The sequence below is a fragment of the Centruroides sculpturatus genome, unplaced genomic scaffold (genome assembly GCF_000671375.1).
Source record: "Centruroides sculpturatus isolate CEXI.00-Female unplaced genomic scaffold, Cexi_2.0 scaffold74, whole genome shotgun sequence".
Classification (NCBI taxonomy): Eukaryota; Metazoa; Arthropoda; class Arachnida; order Scorpiones; family Buthidae; genus Centruroides; species Centruroides sculpturatus.
This window is the reverse complement of record NW_019384309.1, coordinates 1,101,650-1,120,612: the sequence shown is the minus strand read 5'-3', so window position 1 is coordinate 1,120,612 and position 18,963 is coordinate 1,101,650. Positions and strand designations below refer to the sequence as shown.

The 18,963-nt window shown below is 31.2% G+C and overlaps 1 protein-coding gene across 1 annotated transcript; it reads right to left on the bottom strand.

The window, feature by feature from the left end:
* Window positions 1–2,268: 2,268 nt before the first annotated feature.
* Window positions 2,269–17,939, bottom strand: LOC111620506. Its single transcript, XM_023362434.1, has 4 exons — window positions 17,863–17,939; window positions 3,534–3,581; window positions 3,310–3,431; window positions 2,269–2,730 (listed from the first exon to the last, which is right to left on the bottom strand). Exons 2-4 carry the CDS (start codon window positions 3,565–3,567, stop codon window positions 2,269–2,271), a joined length of 618 nt encoding a protein of 205 aa, XP_023218202.1. The 5' UTR covers window positions 3,568–3,581; window positions 17,863–17,939.
* Between the last annotated feature and the right edge of the window lie 1,024 nt (window positions 17,940–18,963).

The window sequence follows — 18,963 nt, the reverse complement described above, 5'->3', positions numbered from 1 at the left end:
TGATTAGTTAATAAACTTTAACTAAAAACGAATTTACTAAAAACACTTAAATTATGCTAATTTGTAACTTAATCAATTTTAAGTTAAATCGACTCTTCCGCATTACGTTAATTTTGAACAAAACGAACTTTAAAATTTTAAAATATAAAAATTTACGAAAAATCATCTTTTAACTACCTTCAAAACTGTTTGTTTTTTGCAATTCACAGGAATTATCCTATTGTTTTCTGAACAACTGAAACGAAAATTATAAATAATTAATGGCTTCTATGTTTTGTTTAATCTAATTTATTAGCTTGCAATTTAATAAAATTATAGACTTGTTTATATATAAGACTTATTATAATAGTGTAGTTCCTGATTAGCAAATAAAAAATAACTTACTTTAAAGTGAAAACAAAATAAGTTTATTTACACAGAAACAGAAAGCCAGCAGTTTAATAAGTGCTAATACTAAACCAGGTTATTTAATGTGAAATATTCGAGAAAAAGTTATTTTTTTAAACGTAAAAATATCCGATTGATTTCGATCTTTTATAAACATAGAAGCATTAATTTTCGTTCAAACGAAACAAACTTAATTTTTCTGTGTGTTTAAGTGTTAATTTTCACCCTTCCTGCTTAACCACAGAAAATGAAGGTTTCCGAATACATTTTCGAAGGTTTTGCTTTCAAAAATAAATTTTAGTATTACACATCATCTTGTCAATACATAGAATTTTATTTTAAAAATTATTTTTTATAAAAAATGTTATTAAAAATTGCTTTTACTTAAAAAATATAAACGGATTTTTCCAATATAATACAGGTTTTGCCAAAATTCCTAACACAAGAAAAAGTTGGGGTCTGCTTACAATACATTTTATTTCGGAACATGCGGCTGATTGAATAAACCTTGCACAGACTTGAATGAACTCATGCAACAACTAGAGCGTATAAATGCGTTTAATCTAAAACAACTGTTTTTCTTTGTTCTATGTTGTGGACGTCATGTGGCAATACATCGACTATATTGTGAGGGTCGAAAGGGGTGAGAAAGTTTATAAATAATATAATAGGTTTAAAAAGAAACTAAAATTTTAGAGAAAATAATATTTCGAACTTCACCAAGATTTAATCTACACAAAACAGAGGAAACATAAGAATTTTGAAAGTAAGTTGATTTCCTTTCCCAGGCGAACTGTTGATAAGTTGATAATTTTTCACACGGTCCGGAGGAGGATATAAAAGGGCAGTTTTCGCGTCTCTCGAGGCAGTCCATTGAAGGAAATTTGCCATATGAAGTTTCACATACAGAACGGCAGCAATCCGTTAGAGAAAGGTCTTGCCATACAATACCTCCGAAGCAGTCCATAAAGAAGAGACAATTGCCATACTAAGGAGAATAATGTAAGAAGCCAATATACGACTACGAATACAAATACAAATCCAATATACAAATATAATACAAATCCAATATACGACTACGAAAGGGTTAAGCTGACGTATAGAATACGATAAGATGGTTTGAAAGGAAAGATATTTGAAGAACTTCCCAAAGAAACATTAAGAAGACATAATACGAAAGGAAGGAAGTAGATTTTCATACAGATACGAAAGATACAGAGGTAATACAAGCTCAGAATAGATCGATGTAAACTCTCTCACGCGTTAGGTTAGAAATAATATAGTTTAAGTTAGAATTAGAAATAGGGTAGATTTTTCGTTGTATGTTTTTATTATTTGGTTTATTAAATATTTACTTTGTTTATAAACGACTTGGTTCTTGTTACATATTCATCTACATTTAAAGTCCCATGCTTCTTCCGATTTCCGAGTTTAGGGATAACGCGTGTTAATCCGAATGTAATAAATGTGATTAACTGATGTCAACAGGAATCCTGACGTTGGATAGAGACTACACAGTCTTTAATCCTCATAAAGCTAAATATTACAGCCCTCCTATGTAAACTTCTAAGATCAGATCTAGTTTTAGATCTGATCTTAGATCTAGAGAACTAGTTTTACCAACTAGCTGCCTATTAAATGATACAGGCGTAACAAACTACCCTGTTCCCCAGGCTGGATCTCACAATATTGTCAGATCGAATCTCAATATTTCAGTATTGAACGTTATGTTATAAAATTTTTTGCCGATTAAATTAATTTTCGTGGTTTTATATAAATGTTTGTTTGGAAAAGAATGAAATAAGCCAAAAATCTATATTTGTGTACAGTAGAATTGAATTTATGTCTTATTTTTTTTCGTAAATTTACATAAAACATAATTTATAATATTTTTAAGGGAATTACACATTTTGCTTCCATATCTCCACTAAGAATTTTTAATAAAGTTACGAAATTGGTTTTTATCTTCTCGATAATATTTGTTTCTATATTATCTAAAGCAGATTGAATATCTAATTTTAGAATGTTATCGATCAAATTACAATCCGTAAGTCCATTACGGCTATTGGCAGTAATACTAGCAAGACATTCGTCTATTTTTGCTGTAACATTTCTTCCAATACTTTCTAACAGATCCGGTAGTTTATTTAAAATTAGTGCTGAAAGACAGTTTGCCGCTTGTACTAAACTAGCCGTATCATTTTTGTAACAAACTTTTTTTAACAGGCACGATATATATGTTACACTTGACATCACGTTACTTCCGCCGTCTATTTCATTTTCGCAGCCGAGTGAAGGGAAATTATTCGAATCCAGACACTGCGGTAACCCAACTGTTATATTCTGAAAATATCAAGAAAAACTAAAATTTAAAAAGAGAATCTCTGACTACTTTTTTAAGATTTGGACGTATAATTTCTAGTTAATAAAGAAACAGTAAATATTAAATATATGTTACTATAAAATTTTACCAAACAATACATGTGATTGTTGCAATTATATTAATTAAAAATTAAAGTTAATTAATTAATTAATAATCCTTTATTAGCTGTTCTTAGCTTTTTTTTTAAATACATAAATATAATTAGAAATAAATTATGATAATTATCGTAAATTTTTTATTAGGAATGCATTTTCTAAATGAATGCGAAATAATGATTGTTTCAATCGGATTCGCCATGATTAAGTACGAGTAACATTACTGTACTTCCAAAAATATACTTTAGATTATTGTAGTAAATATGACTTTGTCGTCTTGTAACATAAAGTGACATGTGTCATAACTATTTATATAGTATTTAGTAGATAAATGCCTTAGCTGTAAAAGTAGAAAGAACAAATCAAGTTTCTATAATAACACTGGCGCATATGGAAAAGCTATATATTATTAATTACTTATGTTAATTAAAAGTTTATACTTACAATAAGTGCTACTTTTAACTCTTCAGTCACTTGAGGAAATAAAGTTTCAAAATTAAGATTTTCATTCACAATATTTTCAATTCCTTCGAACACACAATTTCCGGGTTGTTTTGGAATTAAACCTCAAAAATAAATTACAAATAAAAAATAAATATTAATGTTATGAAAAAATATTTAAGAAGAACAAATTCTACTAATGTAAAAACAAGGAAATAAATAAGTACTTAAAATGAAGAACGGCAGCAAAAACATCATCATGATTCTACTTGCAACTGAAAAGCAAAAGAAAATGCGTAAATGAGACTTCAATTGGCAATGACGGATTATATTATATGACACTAATTTATATAATTTAATATGTACAAGTTGTGATTTGACGTCATGTAGATGAACAGCGCGATATTTGCTCNAGAAAGAGGAAAAAATTGTCTATAATAAGCGAAATATAATTTTCAAGTTTATAATTTTAGAAAATTATTCATTTTTAATTTTTATTTCATCTGCCTCTACAATAAAGTACACGTCAGCTACAGTAGCTGACATTTGTTTCTAAAGAGAATAACACATGCAGTTTTAGAACAAGTTAAAAAGAATTTGTCATAAATATAACATAATTGTTTTTTCACGAAAATATGTATAAAATTATTTAATCTGCGTTTACAATAAAGTACACGTCAGCAATAGCAGCTGACATTTGTCTGTAAAGAGAATAACACATGCAGTTTTAGAACAAGTTAAAAAGAATTTTTCATAAATATAAGGTAATCGTTTTATCATGAAAATATTTGTAAAATTACCTAAATTATGAAAATAATTTTCATTTAGCTTAATTAAGTATTTAAAATTATATGAAATCAGATACAGATGAAATGGTTTCGTATATGCAAAAATTCACGCAATATCAGGATGTAGGCTCTTTTGTAAGTTTTAAACTCGAAACAAATTTTAGGAATTCGAAGCTAGACTTTCTGACCCAGCAAGGTATTGCCTCACTTCGAAAGACGATCTTCTAGACTTCTAAAGACGTTTTGGAAGACAAAGTTATTTCCTCTCACCTGGGAATTATTGATTTCCACCTTCGTTAGGATTTACAAATAACCAACCAATTAACAATAACCCCAGTTGTTACATGATAGAGGGTAACAAAAAGATCACCGACAAGGTTAGAACGAACCGAAAAAACCCCCCTCTTTATTACGTGCGATGTGAACGATGAGAAAACAGATCAAGGTGGCCATAGAAAGCAACAATGATTACTAAAGTGCAAGAATAATTATGACCTTAGTCACCTCTAGCAATTAATACCGTCACTTTGACAACTGTTATCAAATTTATGAAAGGGAAGAAGTGACAATACCGGATAGAAGTAGTACTAAATCTACAGAAAGATTCGGATGTTTGACAACTAACATAAACAACTCCGGACGAGTCGAAATTACATGGATTTGTATCAGAATGTTTCCCGATTTTTCCCCTCCTCCGCTGGGACACAGTCCTCCGGGCGGACGTTCACAACTAATAGCATCCGAGGACGTCTACAGCGGACACCAGACCCCTACAGCCACTCTGTCCGTCGCTATCTGCCACAGTTGCCATCTCTATCTCAAGATAACCAAATGACCACCTCTCAGGTCCACGATAGTCCAGACGACGTCGTATACCAGAGTTAGAGGTATTTTTAAAAAATTTTGGCTCTCTCTATCCCCGAGACGTCCTTCTTAAAAAATTTCTTTCATCTCTTAGTTTAGCTTTAAGAATAGACGTAGATGTTCCATTGGAAAGACCTATCATTGTCGCGAGCTAGAATAAAATTTCTGATTATTTCGATTTGTTCCGTTTTGCTTTTGCCTTCGAAGTGTATAATTTTGATCAAACTGTGTACTTATTCGGAACCTGTCGACGTACTCATTGACCTCTCCACTCACATTTTTAGCCCATTCAAAGCCATCTTCTGACAGAGCCGCCGGTAAGCAAGGTAACTGTGCCCCTCAAATAAAGTAAAAATCATCAATTTAAACTAAAAGTATATACCACAGTTTTTCAACACGATTACTTGTATGTTAATTAAAAGAAGTAAACAGTTTACTTGCATATGACACAAAAATCAAATTGAAAAACGATACGAATAACTAAAATTTTTATGATAAAAGCCGATGTTGTAGTTTTGACAGGAAAAAACTTAAATAGGAAATAACAAAGGCAGATTTCATTCTCTTTACCTGTTTAAGCTTTTAATAATTAATTAGCATATTTTATTTATAACAAGTAGAATCTACTTAATTGTGATTTATTTATAGTTATTAGTTAATAAACTCTAACTAAAAACGAATTTACAAAAAAACACTTACATTATGCTAATTTGTAACTTAATCTGTTTTAAGTTAAATCGTCTCTTTCAAATTACGTTAATTTTAAGAAAACGAACTTTAAATTTTAAAAATATTTTAAAGTTCTTTTAGCTACCTTCAAAACTGATTGATATTCGCAATTCACAGGTGTTATTCTATTGTTTTCTGAACAACTGAAGCAAAAATTATGAATAATTAATAATATTTTTATGTTTTGTTTAATTTTATTTATTCGCTTGCAATTTAATAAAATAGTAGGTTTGTTTATTTATAGGACTTACTATAATGGTGTCGTTCCTGTTTAGCAAATAGAAAATAACGTGCTTTAAAGTAAAAAGAAAACAGACACTTTAACATTTCGTAGATAAACACCCCAATATTATTAAATGGAAACACCGCACTATCGAAATGTCAATTTTCGGTTTAGAATTACAAGAAGAACTGAATTCGGCTACTCTCATAGTACGCTATCAAGTTTGTCATACAGTTAATAAAAATAGAAACCATACGTAATCTCTTTCTTCTTACGTCGTCGTGCGATTTGTCAGACACCGAACGGGGGCAAGTCGATAACGAGGACACATAGACGTAACGGGCAGAAAAAAAAATAGTGAGTTGGGACTCTGTTCCACGAAGTGTTACTGCAGACATCTAAATTATAAATCAAAACAAAGATTGCTTAACAATATCGTCTAATATTATTAGTCACATCTTGACAGATCAGAGCCTCTGTGCCACAGTAACAATCAAACCCGGGAGAATAACAAAATGAGTCGTCTGCTGTCAGGAAGGTAAAGATGAAAATTGAACCGTAAATCACGACTAGATAGAATACATTTTAGCATGACGAAAGTAAATCGTACCTTCACAACGCGGGATGGGGCGCGATAATTAAAATAATGATAGACTTTTCACGTAAAGTATAATTACTTCTTTTGCAATCAGACAAAAAAAAATTCCGAAAAAGTCGAGATAGTAGTGCTACCCTTCATGGTCACAGTCGGAAAGGACCTCGGAAGCCAGGTAGAGGACAGGAAACGACAAACAAAAACACTGAAAAAAATCTGGGTGAGTGAACGACCCAGTTCACATGGACGACGGCCTAGTTATAAGTCGAGGAGAGAGGACGGAGATTTCCGCTTAACGAACAATCAATTACCTCGTGCCAATTAATATATTGGCACGAGGACGAACTCGTGCCAATCTCCTTTCATTCAGCCCGAAATTACAAAAAAAACGAAAGAAAGTAAAAAAAGGCTCATCCTTAAAAATTAATTATATGCAAAGCGTAACTAAAATAACCTTGTCAATGTGAATAAATTTACATCGGGTCTCTGATAGTATATCATGGAGATTCTCCACGTGTATACGACAGTTTTCGACACTATTACTTGTGTATTAGGAGAAATAAACAGTTTATTTCCATATAACACAAAAATTAAATTTAAAAGTAATACGAATAACTTTAAACTTTTTCTCTAATAAATGCCAATATGGCCGTTTTGACAGGAGAAATGTTTAAATAGCAAATAACAGGAGAAGTTTTCAACTTCGTTAGCTGTAATAAATCATCTTTTAGCTAACTTTAAATCTATTTATTTGTAATTCACAAGTGTTATTCTATTTTTGTCTAGACAGGTAAGCTGCTTATGAATAAAACGTACACATTATGTCTGCAGCTTATGCTAACTGCAGACTGAAACGGAAATTACGAATGATTAATGTCTTCTATATTGTGTTAAATTTTTATTTATTGGACTGCAATTTAAAAAGCTAGTAGACTTATAAATTTCCACTGTCGTCCGTCTGTGTGTCTTTTCGTAATTCCCAGAACAGAGTTAAACAGATGAAACCGAGAGGAGTTATGAAAACAATACGGAAAAATGTTCTGTTTCACTTCTGCTACAAACCATAAGTCACGCTGCTTCGATTCAAAAATTTTCTTTGTTATAGTGTTAGAAATGTAACCGGCAGGACTCTATTCCTAAAGAAGAAATATGACATAGAGGGACAAGACACTACAACACTAATTGGAGGTGGAAAGCAAATGTTTAATATTAAATAACTTAAAAATATGATTAAAAATTCCAGTCCGGCTTTCTGAGAATATCACAATACATAATTAGTGGTTTATATTAGAAACATGTCAACGAATGTCTGATTCTTTTTTTTTAATTTTGCTATTTTTAGGTTATCTTCTATAATAATCTATCTGATCGATGAAATCACGAAAGGATAGGTAGATATAAATGAGGCATTTTAATTTCGTGGTTTATGTTAGCGGCATCAAACAAGTGCCCGTCAAGTTGTTCATTATTATACTGGTGTAGATTCCGATTAGCAAATAGAAGAGAACGTACTTTAAAGTCAAAAGAAAATGTTTCTATTTTCACGGAAACAAAAGCTTCACCAGAATAATAAGTGCTAAATACAAACCACATCCAAGTAATGAAAAATACAAATAAAAATTTATAAGAGTTAATATACATGACTTTTTCATTGTCTTATTTCAAATAAATTTTACTAATTATAACAATAAAAAATTCTTGCTGGCTTAATCACCTTTTATCTTTTACACTAAACGGTTTAGTTTAGCGTAATTCTAGTGTAAAAAATACCCGAGTATATATCAATTAATTAATTAGCTTGGAACCCCATAACTTTGAACTCAAGCTATGGGGTTCTAACATAAATATTCGAACTCCATAGCTTGGAAACGTTAATTAAAAATTATAATTTTTGCATTTAATTATTAAAATAATTAATAAATTGCGATATCTCGCTTGAAAATCGCGCTATAATCGATCTGTTTTGTTTTTTATGGCAAACATGTTACTCTTTACAATGTTTAAATTCAATATATAATACAAATTTAAATCGTTTCTGAATGCTAAATATTCCAGAAAAACGTTATGACCTAGATTTTCCGTAATAAATTCATGTTCGTTGTTTAATGTTAAGAAACATCAAAAATTAACATCCAAATAGTGATCCAGAGTAAAAGTGTTCTGAAAGATAAGTATAATAAAGTTGGTATTTCATATTTTCATGTGCATTAGAGAGAAAATTATCTCGAAATTCATTGTTTGGTAAAAGAATACGGGCAATGTGACAGATACATGCAAACTGTTGTGTCCACTCCACTGGACTGCATCTATTTTATTCAAAAATACTCATATTTATAAAAATTATATTGTATTTAGATATTATATTTATTCTTATTTTATTTATTGTATCAGTTGTAAGAGGGGCGATAACTGACTTACATGGGACCCGACGTAAATAAGGAATTTACAAGATTTTTAAAATTTTACGCTTTTTAAATTGATTTGTTCACTTTGTTCATAAATTTGGCCAGCCAAAAAATTTATCCCACACTCGGTAAAGTCGACTCATTTGAATTGTTATGTATGTGAGCTGATGAGCGATTCTAATATTCACTTTTCAAAGCGAACACTTCAGAAAGGTATCTTCATCTGCTAACTCCCATTCCCCACCGTTAAGCATTAAGGGTGAAAATTGCCAGAGAAGCAAACCAGACAGTTGCGGTTTGTTTCGTTTGAATGAAAATGCAAGACTCCTCATACCGAACCTTTTAGAGTAGAAGATAGAAAAGACATGAAGAACGTTTAATCGTTATAATTATTAAAATATATTTGTGAGATCCGGAATTTTTTTAACTAAAATTGTAATTAGTTCACTTTCGTTTATGTAACGAATTGGAGAAAAAACCGATCTTATCCGGGAATGTGTGAACCTTTCTGTCCTAACTATAAACATTCTATTGTTCTCACATAACTTGCAGCTCGACTTGGACAAAAGTTTATAGTTTGCCTTTAAATTTCGTCACTTGTTTAGGTTCCTGGAACACCTATGAGCTTTAGCTCATAGACCATCCGATCACGTGATGGAAATTCCCCACAAAAACCTATAAAAGACAGTTCTTACCCTTTTTCGGGGAAGTTTCTTATCGAAAGCCGGATCGACGACATCGAGTCGAATCTCCGAACACGCCGCTATTCCGATCCTGTAATATCGATATCCGTTCGTCGCCAGAGTCGCAAGCTTTTATACAAGTATTTGTATAAAAGATTGCGACTCTTCTATTTGTGCTGATTTGGATCAAAGACACCTTTCATTGGACATTTAGGCACCTACAAAGATTAAATCGTTGAGGAACCCTATAAAGAGGTATGAAGAAACGTGTATACTCTCTCTTAAGCTGGTAGGCGGTTTAATGTCGAGATTTGTCTACTAGTTTTGTCAATTTTAAATATTTTAATAAATTCTTGTTTTATTTGTTAAAATGGTAAACTCCTTTACTTGTATACGGCCTTCACCTTATCGTCGACCCCAAATACTACCCCTCCACTCGACCGACATTTGAGAGTCCCAACCCACGGGTAACAATCTACAATCTATTANTTGTAATTATTGTATTAAAACTCATATATAAATTTTCTTACTACGCCTATTTTTATGTAAGATTCTGGAACCCCCCATAATTTGAAGATTTAGGCCTATGTCAAATCCATAAATGTTAGAAATAATATTTTCGATTTTAATAGAAAAACTTTAAGCTAAGAACGAAGGAAACTTGTAAAATTCACTTCCTTCTGAACGTAAGTTCGACATCTTTTTCTTTTCCTTTATCTTCACAAATTTTGAGTTACATACAGTCCAGTCTCTGTAAACCCCACTCTTCCTAAACACGTGAGAATAATACCATTTTCTCATTAAAGAATAACATAAAAAAAAGGATTCTTGAGTATCATTCCGGGAGTACGCCACGAAATTCCATACGAGAAGGACATATTCCATATTATTTCCCCACGGCCAACGCCCATAGCTAACTCCTTAACTTCATACAAAAGTTTGTTAATTAGTTCCTAAGTTAAAAAAATCTTTTATATAGTGCCGCCTACGAGTTAATAAGGAACGAGAACGAAAATAAGAGAAGAAATAGTGAAATAACGCACTTTCACATCGATCTAAATACAAAAGAAAATTATATTGTGAAGTAGTATGATTTTGAATGAAATGTGATCTCTAGATCTTTTTAACATTTAGTTAAAGCCATCCTTAAAAGTTTAGAGATCGAATCTAACAATTTGTGCCGATTAAGCGGTACTCCAGTTTGGCACCCCCGGCTAATCTCACAATTAGGTGTGGAGCTACCGGGCCTAGGCCTAGGGGCCTCTAGACATGGGGGGCATCCTAACATTCGAAATCTCGAAAATATACTAAATTGAATAGAGTAACAAGTAGTAAAATTATTATAAATAGTGAACAATCAAAAGATATATTTGATAAATTTTATTAAACATAAATATAACAATACGTTTAGCGCAAAAAGCTAATTGAAAAAATTTATAAAAATTAACCTTCCGTTACGACTTTCTTAAGGGGACCTCCAAGCTTTACTTGGGCAGGGTCTCGCACGTACGAAAGACGGCATGATAATAGCCGGGAAAGTAAAACAAAGTTGTTATGTTGTCTTGTTAAAGGCAGCCTGTTTGCAACGATTCTGTAATTTCTAAATATATGTGGAGAGCAAAACGCCATCTGCCGGCGAGACGACGAGAGCGGGACGGGACGCGACTTCGCGAGAGCAGACGACCGTGGAAGAAGACGCGCGAAAAGACGAAAGACGAGAAAGAAGTCCTACATTTGTTCTTTTTATAATACTCACAATATATTTTTATGTAATTCGTATTCCTTCAAACGTTCCTGTTATCCACATCTTTCTTGTTTCAATTAAAGTTTTTTTAAAAGACAAAGAAAAGTCACACAGAAGTGGGGGATCGTCCGGGATAGGAATAGGCTTGGATGTGGATTAGGCCTAACTCGAAGAGATTTGACGAACTGTGCTTTGGTTTCGTGAGTACGCTGGACATTTACGGACATTCGTGTTTTGTGAAAATTCGACGTTGGAGAGTCCGAATACATCGGCATTCCGGAAGGACTTCGACTTACGTTTCGGCAAACCGTGAGTAGTTTTAAAATTCTACTTTTAAGATGGCGACGCTCGTAGAAATTATCGGTGAAACACTAAAGTCGGCCTCGACAAGTTCAATAAAATTGTTGCATCAACTCGTATTCGAAGAGGTTGGAGATAGGAATAACAGAAAAAGATTAAGAACCTTTGGTGGATTCAATTTTCCATCCAAAGAGGACGAAAACTTAAAAAAGAAAGTGCAATATATTAACGAGAACTTCCGATTAAACGACTTAGTTGTTTTGTGCAACTTATTAAATGTTCAGTNAATGTTTTTATATTAAATTTTACAAAACTAAATGATTATAAAAACGTAGAAAAATACACTTCTATCTATAAGCAGTATATATTTGATAGACCCTGGCATAATTACAAAATTTACCGAAATTTTGTTTTTGTTTTCAACCCTTCTTTTCGTTTGATGAATTTCCATGTAGCCCCATATATTGGAAAAAATGTTAATAAAATATTTACCTACAAAAAAGGATAGAATCGACTAAAACTACTATTATATTCGCTGAAGATGATATTGTGAGAAATAGAAGTGCCATTGCTCTTTTACTGCTACAGGTAGCACATCGCACACTTGCTTGAGTGGAATGTAGTCGTGTTTTGCTCCTGTAAATCGTACTTTTTCTGTTAGCAAGAAAGTCGTGCCAGTTATCTATCTGACTCCTTTCCGAGAAAATTTTTTGAATTGAAATAACGTGACTATCGATTTGCATTTGAAGTTGTTGTATTATTAACGTCAGAGCCTTCTGACTCTAAGGTTTCCATATCTGGTCTGTTCTTTTATATATGTAACTCCGTTCTCGAAATTAGCTAAAAATAGATGGAAAGTCAGTTGAGAGTGAAAGTTTAAACGTCTACAATTTATGTAAATTGAAATCTAGTAATTTTGCAAAACAACTTTTTATACCGCTATCTAGTGCCATAACTAGGCAGATGCAACATGTGCACCCGCACTGGGCCCACTTGGAAGAGAGGCCCAAAATGCATGTATTTGTTTTATTACTTTCCCAAACCTAATTAATTAAAGAACCTAAATGCAAATTCCTACACAGGGCAGAGTAATGGCTAGTTATGGCACCGCGTCTATAATTATCCATCCATTCATAACTTACAACAAATAGGATTAATCCAGGAGAGAAGAAATTGCCAAACAACATCGCCTGTCATTAATCGACATTCCGATAAATTCGCTTAATCTTTATTTAAATTTCATAATTCAAAATAATAAAAGAATTATAAATCTACTTTTACCGAGGAACATGATTAAAACAGTCAATTGTAACTAACTTTTTTTTCAATTGAAATAAGTAATTTAAATACAATATTTACATAATAATGCATACCTTTTTCTCAAGGAGAAGATTATATCCTTGTATTTTTTTAATATTCAATATGTGATTTATATAACTAACGAAAACAACTAATAACAATAATTTAGAAACTGTCAAATTAAAAAAATGTTTTCATGTACATCTCGGTATTTCTGTATTAAAATTAAAATAAACGATACAATACCTAAGTTTGTATCAATACCATTCTCTAAATTCTAAACCTTTCGTTCACACAAGAACTAAATAGTATTGTAAGGCAAAAGAATAAAGAATTCGTTTTATACTTTTCTGTTTCAAGTTATTTAAACTGGATTTTTATAGGAAAAGCATAAAAATTTGAACTTTTAGTATTTAAAATAATTAAAGTATTTAAAATTATATAAAATCAGATACAAATGAAATGATTAAGTATATGCAGTAATTAACATAGGAAATAGAAGTGCATAGTAAATAGTTACATGAAATAAAGTCAAAACGACAAATTATAACTAAAAATCTATACCACAGTTTTTCAACACGATTACTTGTATATTAAAAGAAATAAACTGTTTACTTGCATATAACACATAAATTAAATTGAAAAATAGTACGAATAACTAAAATTTTTGTGATAAAAGCCGGTGTAACAGTGTTGACAGGAAAAACGTTAAATAGCAAATAACAAAGGCAGATTTCATCCTTCTTAATGTTTAAGCTTTAAACAATTAATTAGCAGGTTTTACTTATAATAAGTTAAATCTTCTACTTAATTGTGATTTATTTATAGTTATTAGTTAATAAACTCTAACTAAAAACGAATTTACGAAAAACACTTACATTATGCAAATTTTTAACTTAATCTATTTTAGGTTAAATCGTGTCTTCCACATTACGTTAATTTTAACCAAACGAGCTTTAAAACTTTATAAATATTTACGAAAAATCATCTTTTAGCTAACTTGAAAACTGTTTTTTTTTTTTTTTCCGCGATTCACAGGTGTTATTCTATTGTTTTCTGGACAAATGAAGCGAAAATTATGAATAATTAATAGGTTTTATTTCTTGTTTAATTTTATTTATTACCTTGCAATTTAATAAAATTGTAGCCTTATTTATTTATAAGACTTATTATAATGGTATAGTTCCTGATGAGCAAATAGAAAATAACTTACTTTTAAGTAAGAACAAAAGATCTTTATTTACACAAAACAGAAACGACAACTGCATAATACAGTAAGTCTTAATAATAAACCAGATTATTTAATGCGAAATATCCGAGAAAAAGTTATTTTATTAAAGGTAAAAATATCCGATTAATTCCGATTTTTTCTAAACATAGAAACATTAATTTTCGTTCAACTTAATTTTCTGATGTGTTTAGATGTCAATTTTCACCACAAGAAATGAACGTTTTCGAAATTTTTAAAGGTTTTTGAAATCAGCCATAAATCTATACAGTGGGTAATCGGTTAATGAACAGTTCGGATAGCGAACAAATCGGATAACGAACACTTTTGCGAAAGATTTTTATGATCGGACAACGAACACTTTACCGAATAAACATAAAAAGAAGCGACCGAAAATAACGAATACCAATTGATTTTCCGTCGTCTTCAGGTAACAATTCGAAACTTTCCGGAGCGTGGGAGACGTAAATCGACTCTCAACTCGATATCGATCGGATAGTATTCCTCCAAATTTTTAAACTCACTCTTGTAATTCCGGCTTTTTGTTTACCTTTCTGACAAATAATTTTTGTAGTATTCGCGAGACTGTCGGACAGGCACTTGTAAAATTTTGCTTCGGAGTTTATTTACGAAAGGTGAAAGAATATTCGTTAACGTTTTAATACCAAATTTCGAATTTCATTTCGGCCTTGTATTTAAATAATTTTTTGTGGCCTAGTTGATTTCTGTTCTCTGAATTTTTGTAAGTGCTTTTCCGAACTTTTTATTAAAAACAAACTGATAATATTTTGGAGCCTAAAAAGAGGAGTGTAAAGAACTGTGCTCACCGTAGAAACCAAGTAAGAGATAATAGCCAAGGTAGAAAGTGAGCACAAGGTGTCTGATATTGCTAGGCAGTATGGCTTGAACAGGTCTATAGTAGGCTCAATCTTAGCTATGAAAGATATATCAAGAAGTCTCAAGCTGTTAATGGAGTAATGAAAATTACGTCTGAGAAATAAAGAGCATTTTAGAGCTCATAATGGAACCTGAAATTGATCTGACGACAGAAAAACTCCAAGAACTCTCAAATGAAGAATACCGAGAAACTCAGCGAAATGTGTTATCTTTTGGAAAAGAGGAAGACGAAAGAGGACCAATGTCGACATCTGCTACTAAAGATCTTTTGAAGGAGTGGGAGGATGTTATATCATCCAAGTGGCAACCAAAGCAGAATAAGGTTCATTGGGTTGGGGATCTCTACAATTGTTGTTGTTAAGTTCCGTCAAGTCGTCGTCGACTCCTGGTGACTGCATGGACAAGTCTATCCTTTGTCCATGTAGTTTTCTTGGCAAGAGTTGAGGAAGTGGTTTGCCATTGCCTTCTTCCTTGAATGATGTGTCACGCGCGCGCGGAGAAAGAATGCCTTCCGGGAAAACTTTTATGGGGAACTGGCCTCCTATTTAGTCGTTATTGGCAAGGAGAAAAGCCGGAAAACTCCAAGCAGCCAGCCTGTCCGATCGCGGCACGAACCCACGACCGAACTTCCCAGTGTTTAGGGTCCAGTTACCACCGCTATGAGCGGCAACGGAGACCACTCGGCCACTGGTGGGCTACAATTACACTCTCTACAATTACAATACTATTAATTACTTCCGAAAAATCCTGAAGAAAAGAGAAAAGCAATCGACATTGGACAGATTGTTTAACCCCACAAACGGATAAAACATGACTAATAAAAATGCAAGACAGCATATGTATGTATTCTTACTATTACATGTAAATAAATGTAGTAAAAAAGTATATATTTTTTTATTTTTTGGAGTCTTCAAAACGAATTAATCAAATTCCCATACAAACCTATGGTAAATCGATAATCGGTTAACGAACAATTCGGATAACGAACAAAATCTTGGAACGGATTATGTTCGTTAACCGATCACCCACTGCATTTGTGTACAGTACAGTACAGTAGAATTGAATTTATGTTTTATTCTTTTTCGTAAATTTACATCAACAAATAATTTATAATATTTTTAAGGGAAGTACACATTTTGTTTCCATATCTCCACTAAGAATTTTTAATAACATTACGAAATCGCTTTTCGACTTCTCGATAATATTTGTATTTATATAATCTGAAGCAGATTGAATATCTAATTTTAGAATGTAATCGATCAAATCACAATTTATAACTTAAGCACGGCTATCGAAAGAAATACTACCAATACATTCGTATATTTTTGCTGTAACATTTCTTTTAACATCTTCTAACAGATACTGTACTCTAGCTATACTTAGTGCTGAAAGACATCTTATCACTTTGACTAAATTAGCCGTATCATTTTGGTAACAAACTTTCTTTAACAGGCACGACATGTTTGTTACAATTGACATCACGTTACTTCCATCGTCTATTTCATTTTCACAGCCGAGGGAAGGGAACCTACTCGAATCCAGACACTGGGTAACTTAGCTGTTATATTTTGAAAATATTAAGAAAGACTAAAATTTTCAAAGAGAATCTCTGACTACTTTTTAAGATTTGTGCGTATAATTCGTAGTTAATAAAGAAAATTGTAAACGTTAAATATATCTTACAATAAAATTTTACCAAACAATACATGTAATTGTTGCAATTATATTAATTAAAAATTAAAGTTACTTAATCTATATGTAAAATCGAGACCAGTTGATAATAATAATAATAATAATAACAACAACAACAATAATAATCAGCTCAAAGCCCAAACGGTTAGGAGTTGAAAGTTGAAATTTGGTACACAGTTAGAGTACGTCACGAGAACGCACACTAATAAGGGATTTTTCGAAATTCCCCCGAGGGGAGATATACAGGTTTAAGGTTTCGATAATGGAAGTGCTAACAATGGAATTTGTGAAGGAACAATGGAAGTATCAACAATGGAAGTGTTAAGAGAAACTGACTGGCAAGGTTTACAGACGCAGATGCAGTTTTTTCGTTTTTGCGAAAAATCTAACATTTTTTAACCCATCTAAAAATTCTCTAATTAGTCTGGAAACAGGGGACCTAATTCTTGCATTCTTTGAAAACGGTTAAGATTGACTATAACGTAATAATCGTAATTTTCGCTATTGTTAGTTTTCGCCCGAGCAACGCCGGGCCTATCTGCTAGTTAATTAATAATCCTTTATTAGCTGTTAACACAAAGCCTTTATAAAAATAATATTTGATTCTATTTAAAAGACGTAAACTATAATAAGAAACGAATTATGTCATGATAATTATCGTAAATTTTTTATTAGGAATGAATTTTCTATATTAATGCGAAATAATAATTGTTTCAATTGGTTTCGCCATGATTAAGCACGAGTAACGTTACATATTATAATGACAGACCTCCATCAATACAAATTACATTTAAAAGTTTACCAAAAATATTTATCAGCATTTCGGTTTACAAAACTTAATAATGAATATTCGGAAATGACACCACAATTATGAATTTAGAAGTTGCATTTCTTACAAAGATACTTTAGATTATTGTAATAATTATGACTTTGTCGTCCTAAAACATAAAGTGACACGTGTCATAATTGTTTATATAGTATTTAGTAGATTTGTAGTGGTTTGTCCTAGCTGCAAAAATAGAACAAACCAACTTTCTATAATAACACTAGCGCATATTGAAACGCTATATATTATTAATTATTTATGTTAATTAAGGGTTTTTACTTACAACAAGTGCTACTTTTACCTCTTCAGTCACTTGAGGAAATAAAGAATTAAAATCAAGGTTTTATCACACAATTTCCGGGTTGTTTTGGAATTAAACCTTAAAAATATATTAGAAATAAAGAATAAATATTAATGTTATGATAAAATATTTAAAAACAATAAATTTTATTAATCTAAAAAAACGAAATAAATAAATAAGTACTTAAAATGATAAACGGCAGCAAAAACTTCATATCAATTCTACTTGCAAGTGAAAAGCAAAAGAGAATGCGCAATTTCAGACTTCAATTAACAATAACGAATTATGACGCTAATTTATATATTTTAATATGTACAAGTTGTGATTTGACGTCACAGAAATGTACAGCGCGACATTTGCATTTGCATCTGTTTCGATAGTAAATTCTACGCACGTTCTTCACAAAAGATCAACATCAACGAAAACAACTAATAACAATAATTTAGAAACTGTCAAATTAAAAAATGTTTTCACGTACATCTCGGTATTTTTTGTATTAAAATTAAAATAAACAAAACAAACTCTAATTTTGTATAAATTTAATTTTTTACATTTTCAACCTTTCGTTAAAAAAAGAACTAAAAACAATTGTAAGGCAAAAAATATACCATTCGTTTTAATCTTTATTGTTTCAAGTTATTTAAACAGAATTTTTTATAAAAATTTGAACTTTTTATTTAAAAAAAAATAGACTTTAATAAGCGAAATATAATTTTCGAATCTATAATTTTATAAAATTATTCATTTTTAATTTTTATTTAATCTGCATTTACAATAAACTACACGTCAGCAATAGCAGCTGACATTTGTCAGTAAAGAGTATTACAAATAGTTTTGGAAATCATAAAAAAGAATTTTTCATAAATATAACATAATCGTTTTATTATAAAAAATATTTGTAAAGTTACCTAAATTATGAAAGTAATTTTGATTTAGCTTAATAGGTATTAAAAATTGTATGAAATCAGATACAGATGAAATGGTTTCGTATATGCAAAAATTATCATAATGTGAGGATGTAGGCTCTTTTGTGAGTTTTAAACTCAAAACAAATTTTTTATTATTTATCATTATTTTTCTTAT

Coding starts and splice junctions, on each gene's coding strand:
- LOC111620506 (XM_023362434.1), bottom strand. CDS start 3,567: ATGATGATGTTTTTGCTGCCGTTCTTCATTTTAA. Junction 3,432..3,533: donor GCTGCCGTTCTTCATTTTAA/GTACTTATTTAT, acceptor TTTATTTTTGAG/GTTTAATTCCAAAACAACCC. Junction 2,731..3,309: donor AGTTAAAAGTAGCACTTATT/GTAAGTATAAAC, acceptor TGATATTTTCAG/AATATAACAGTTGGGTTACC.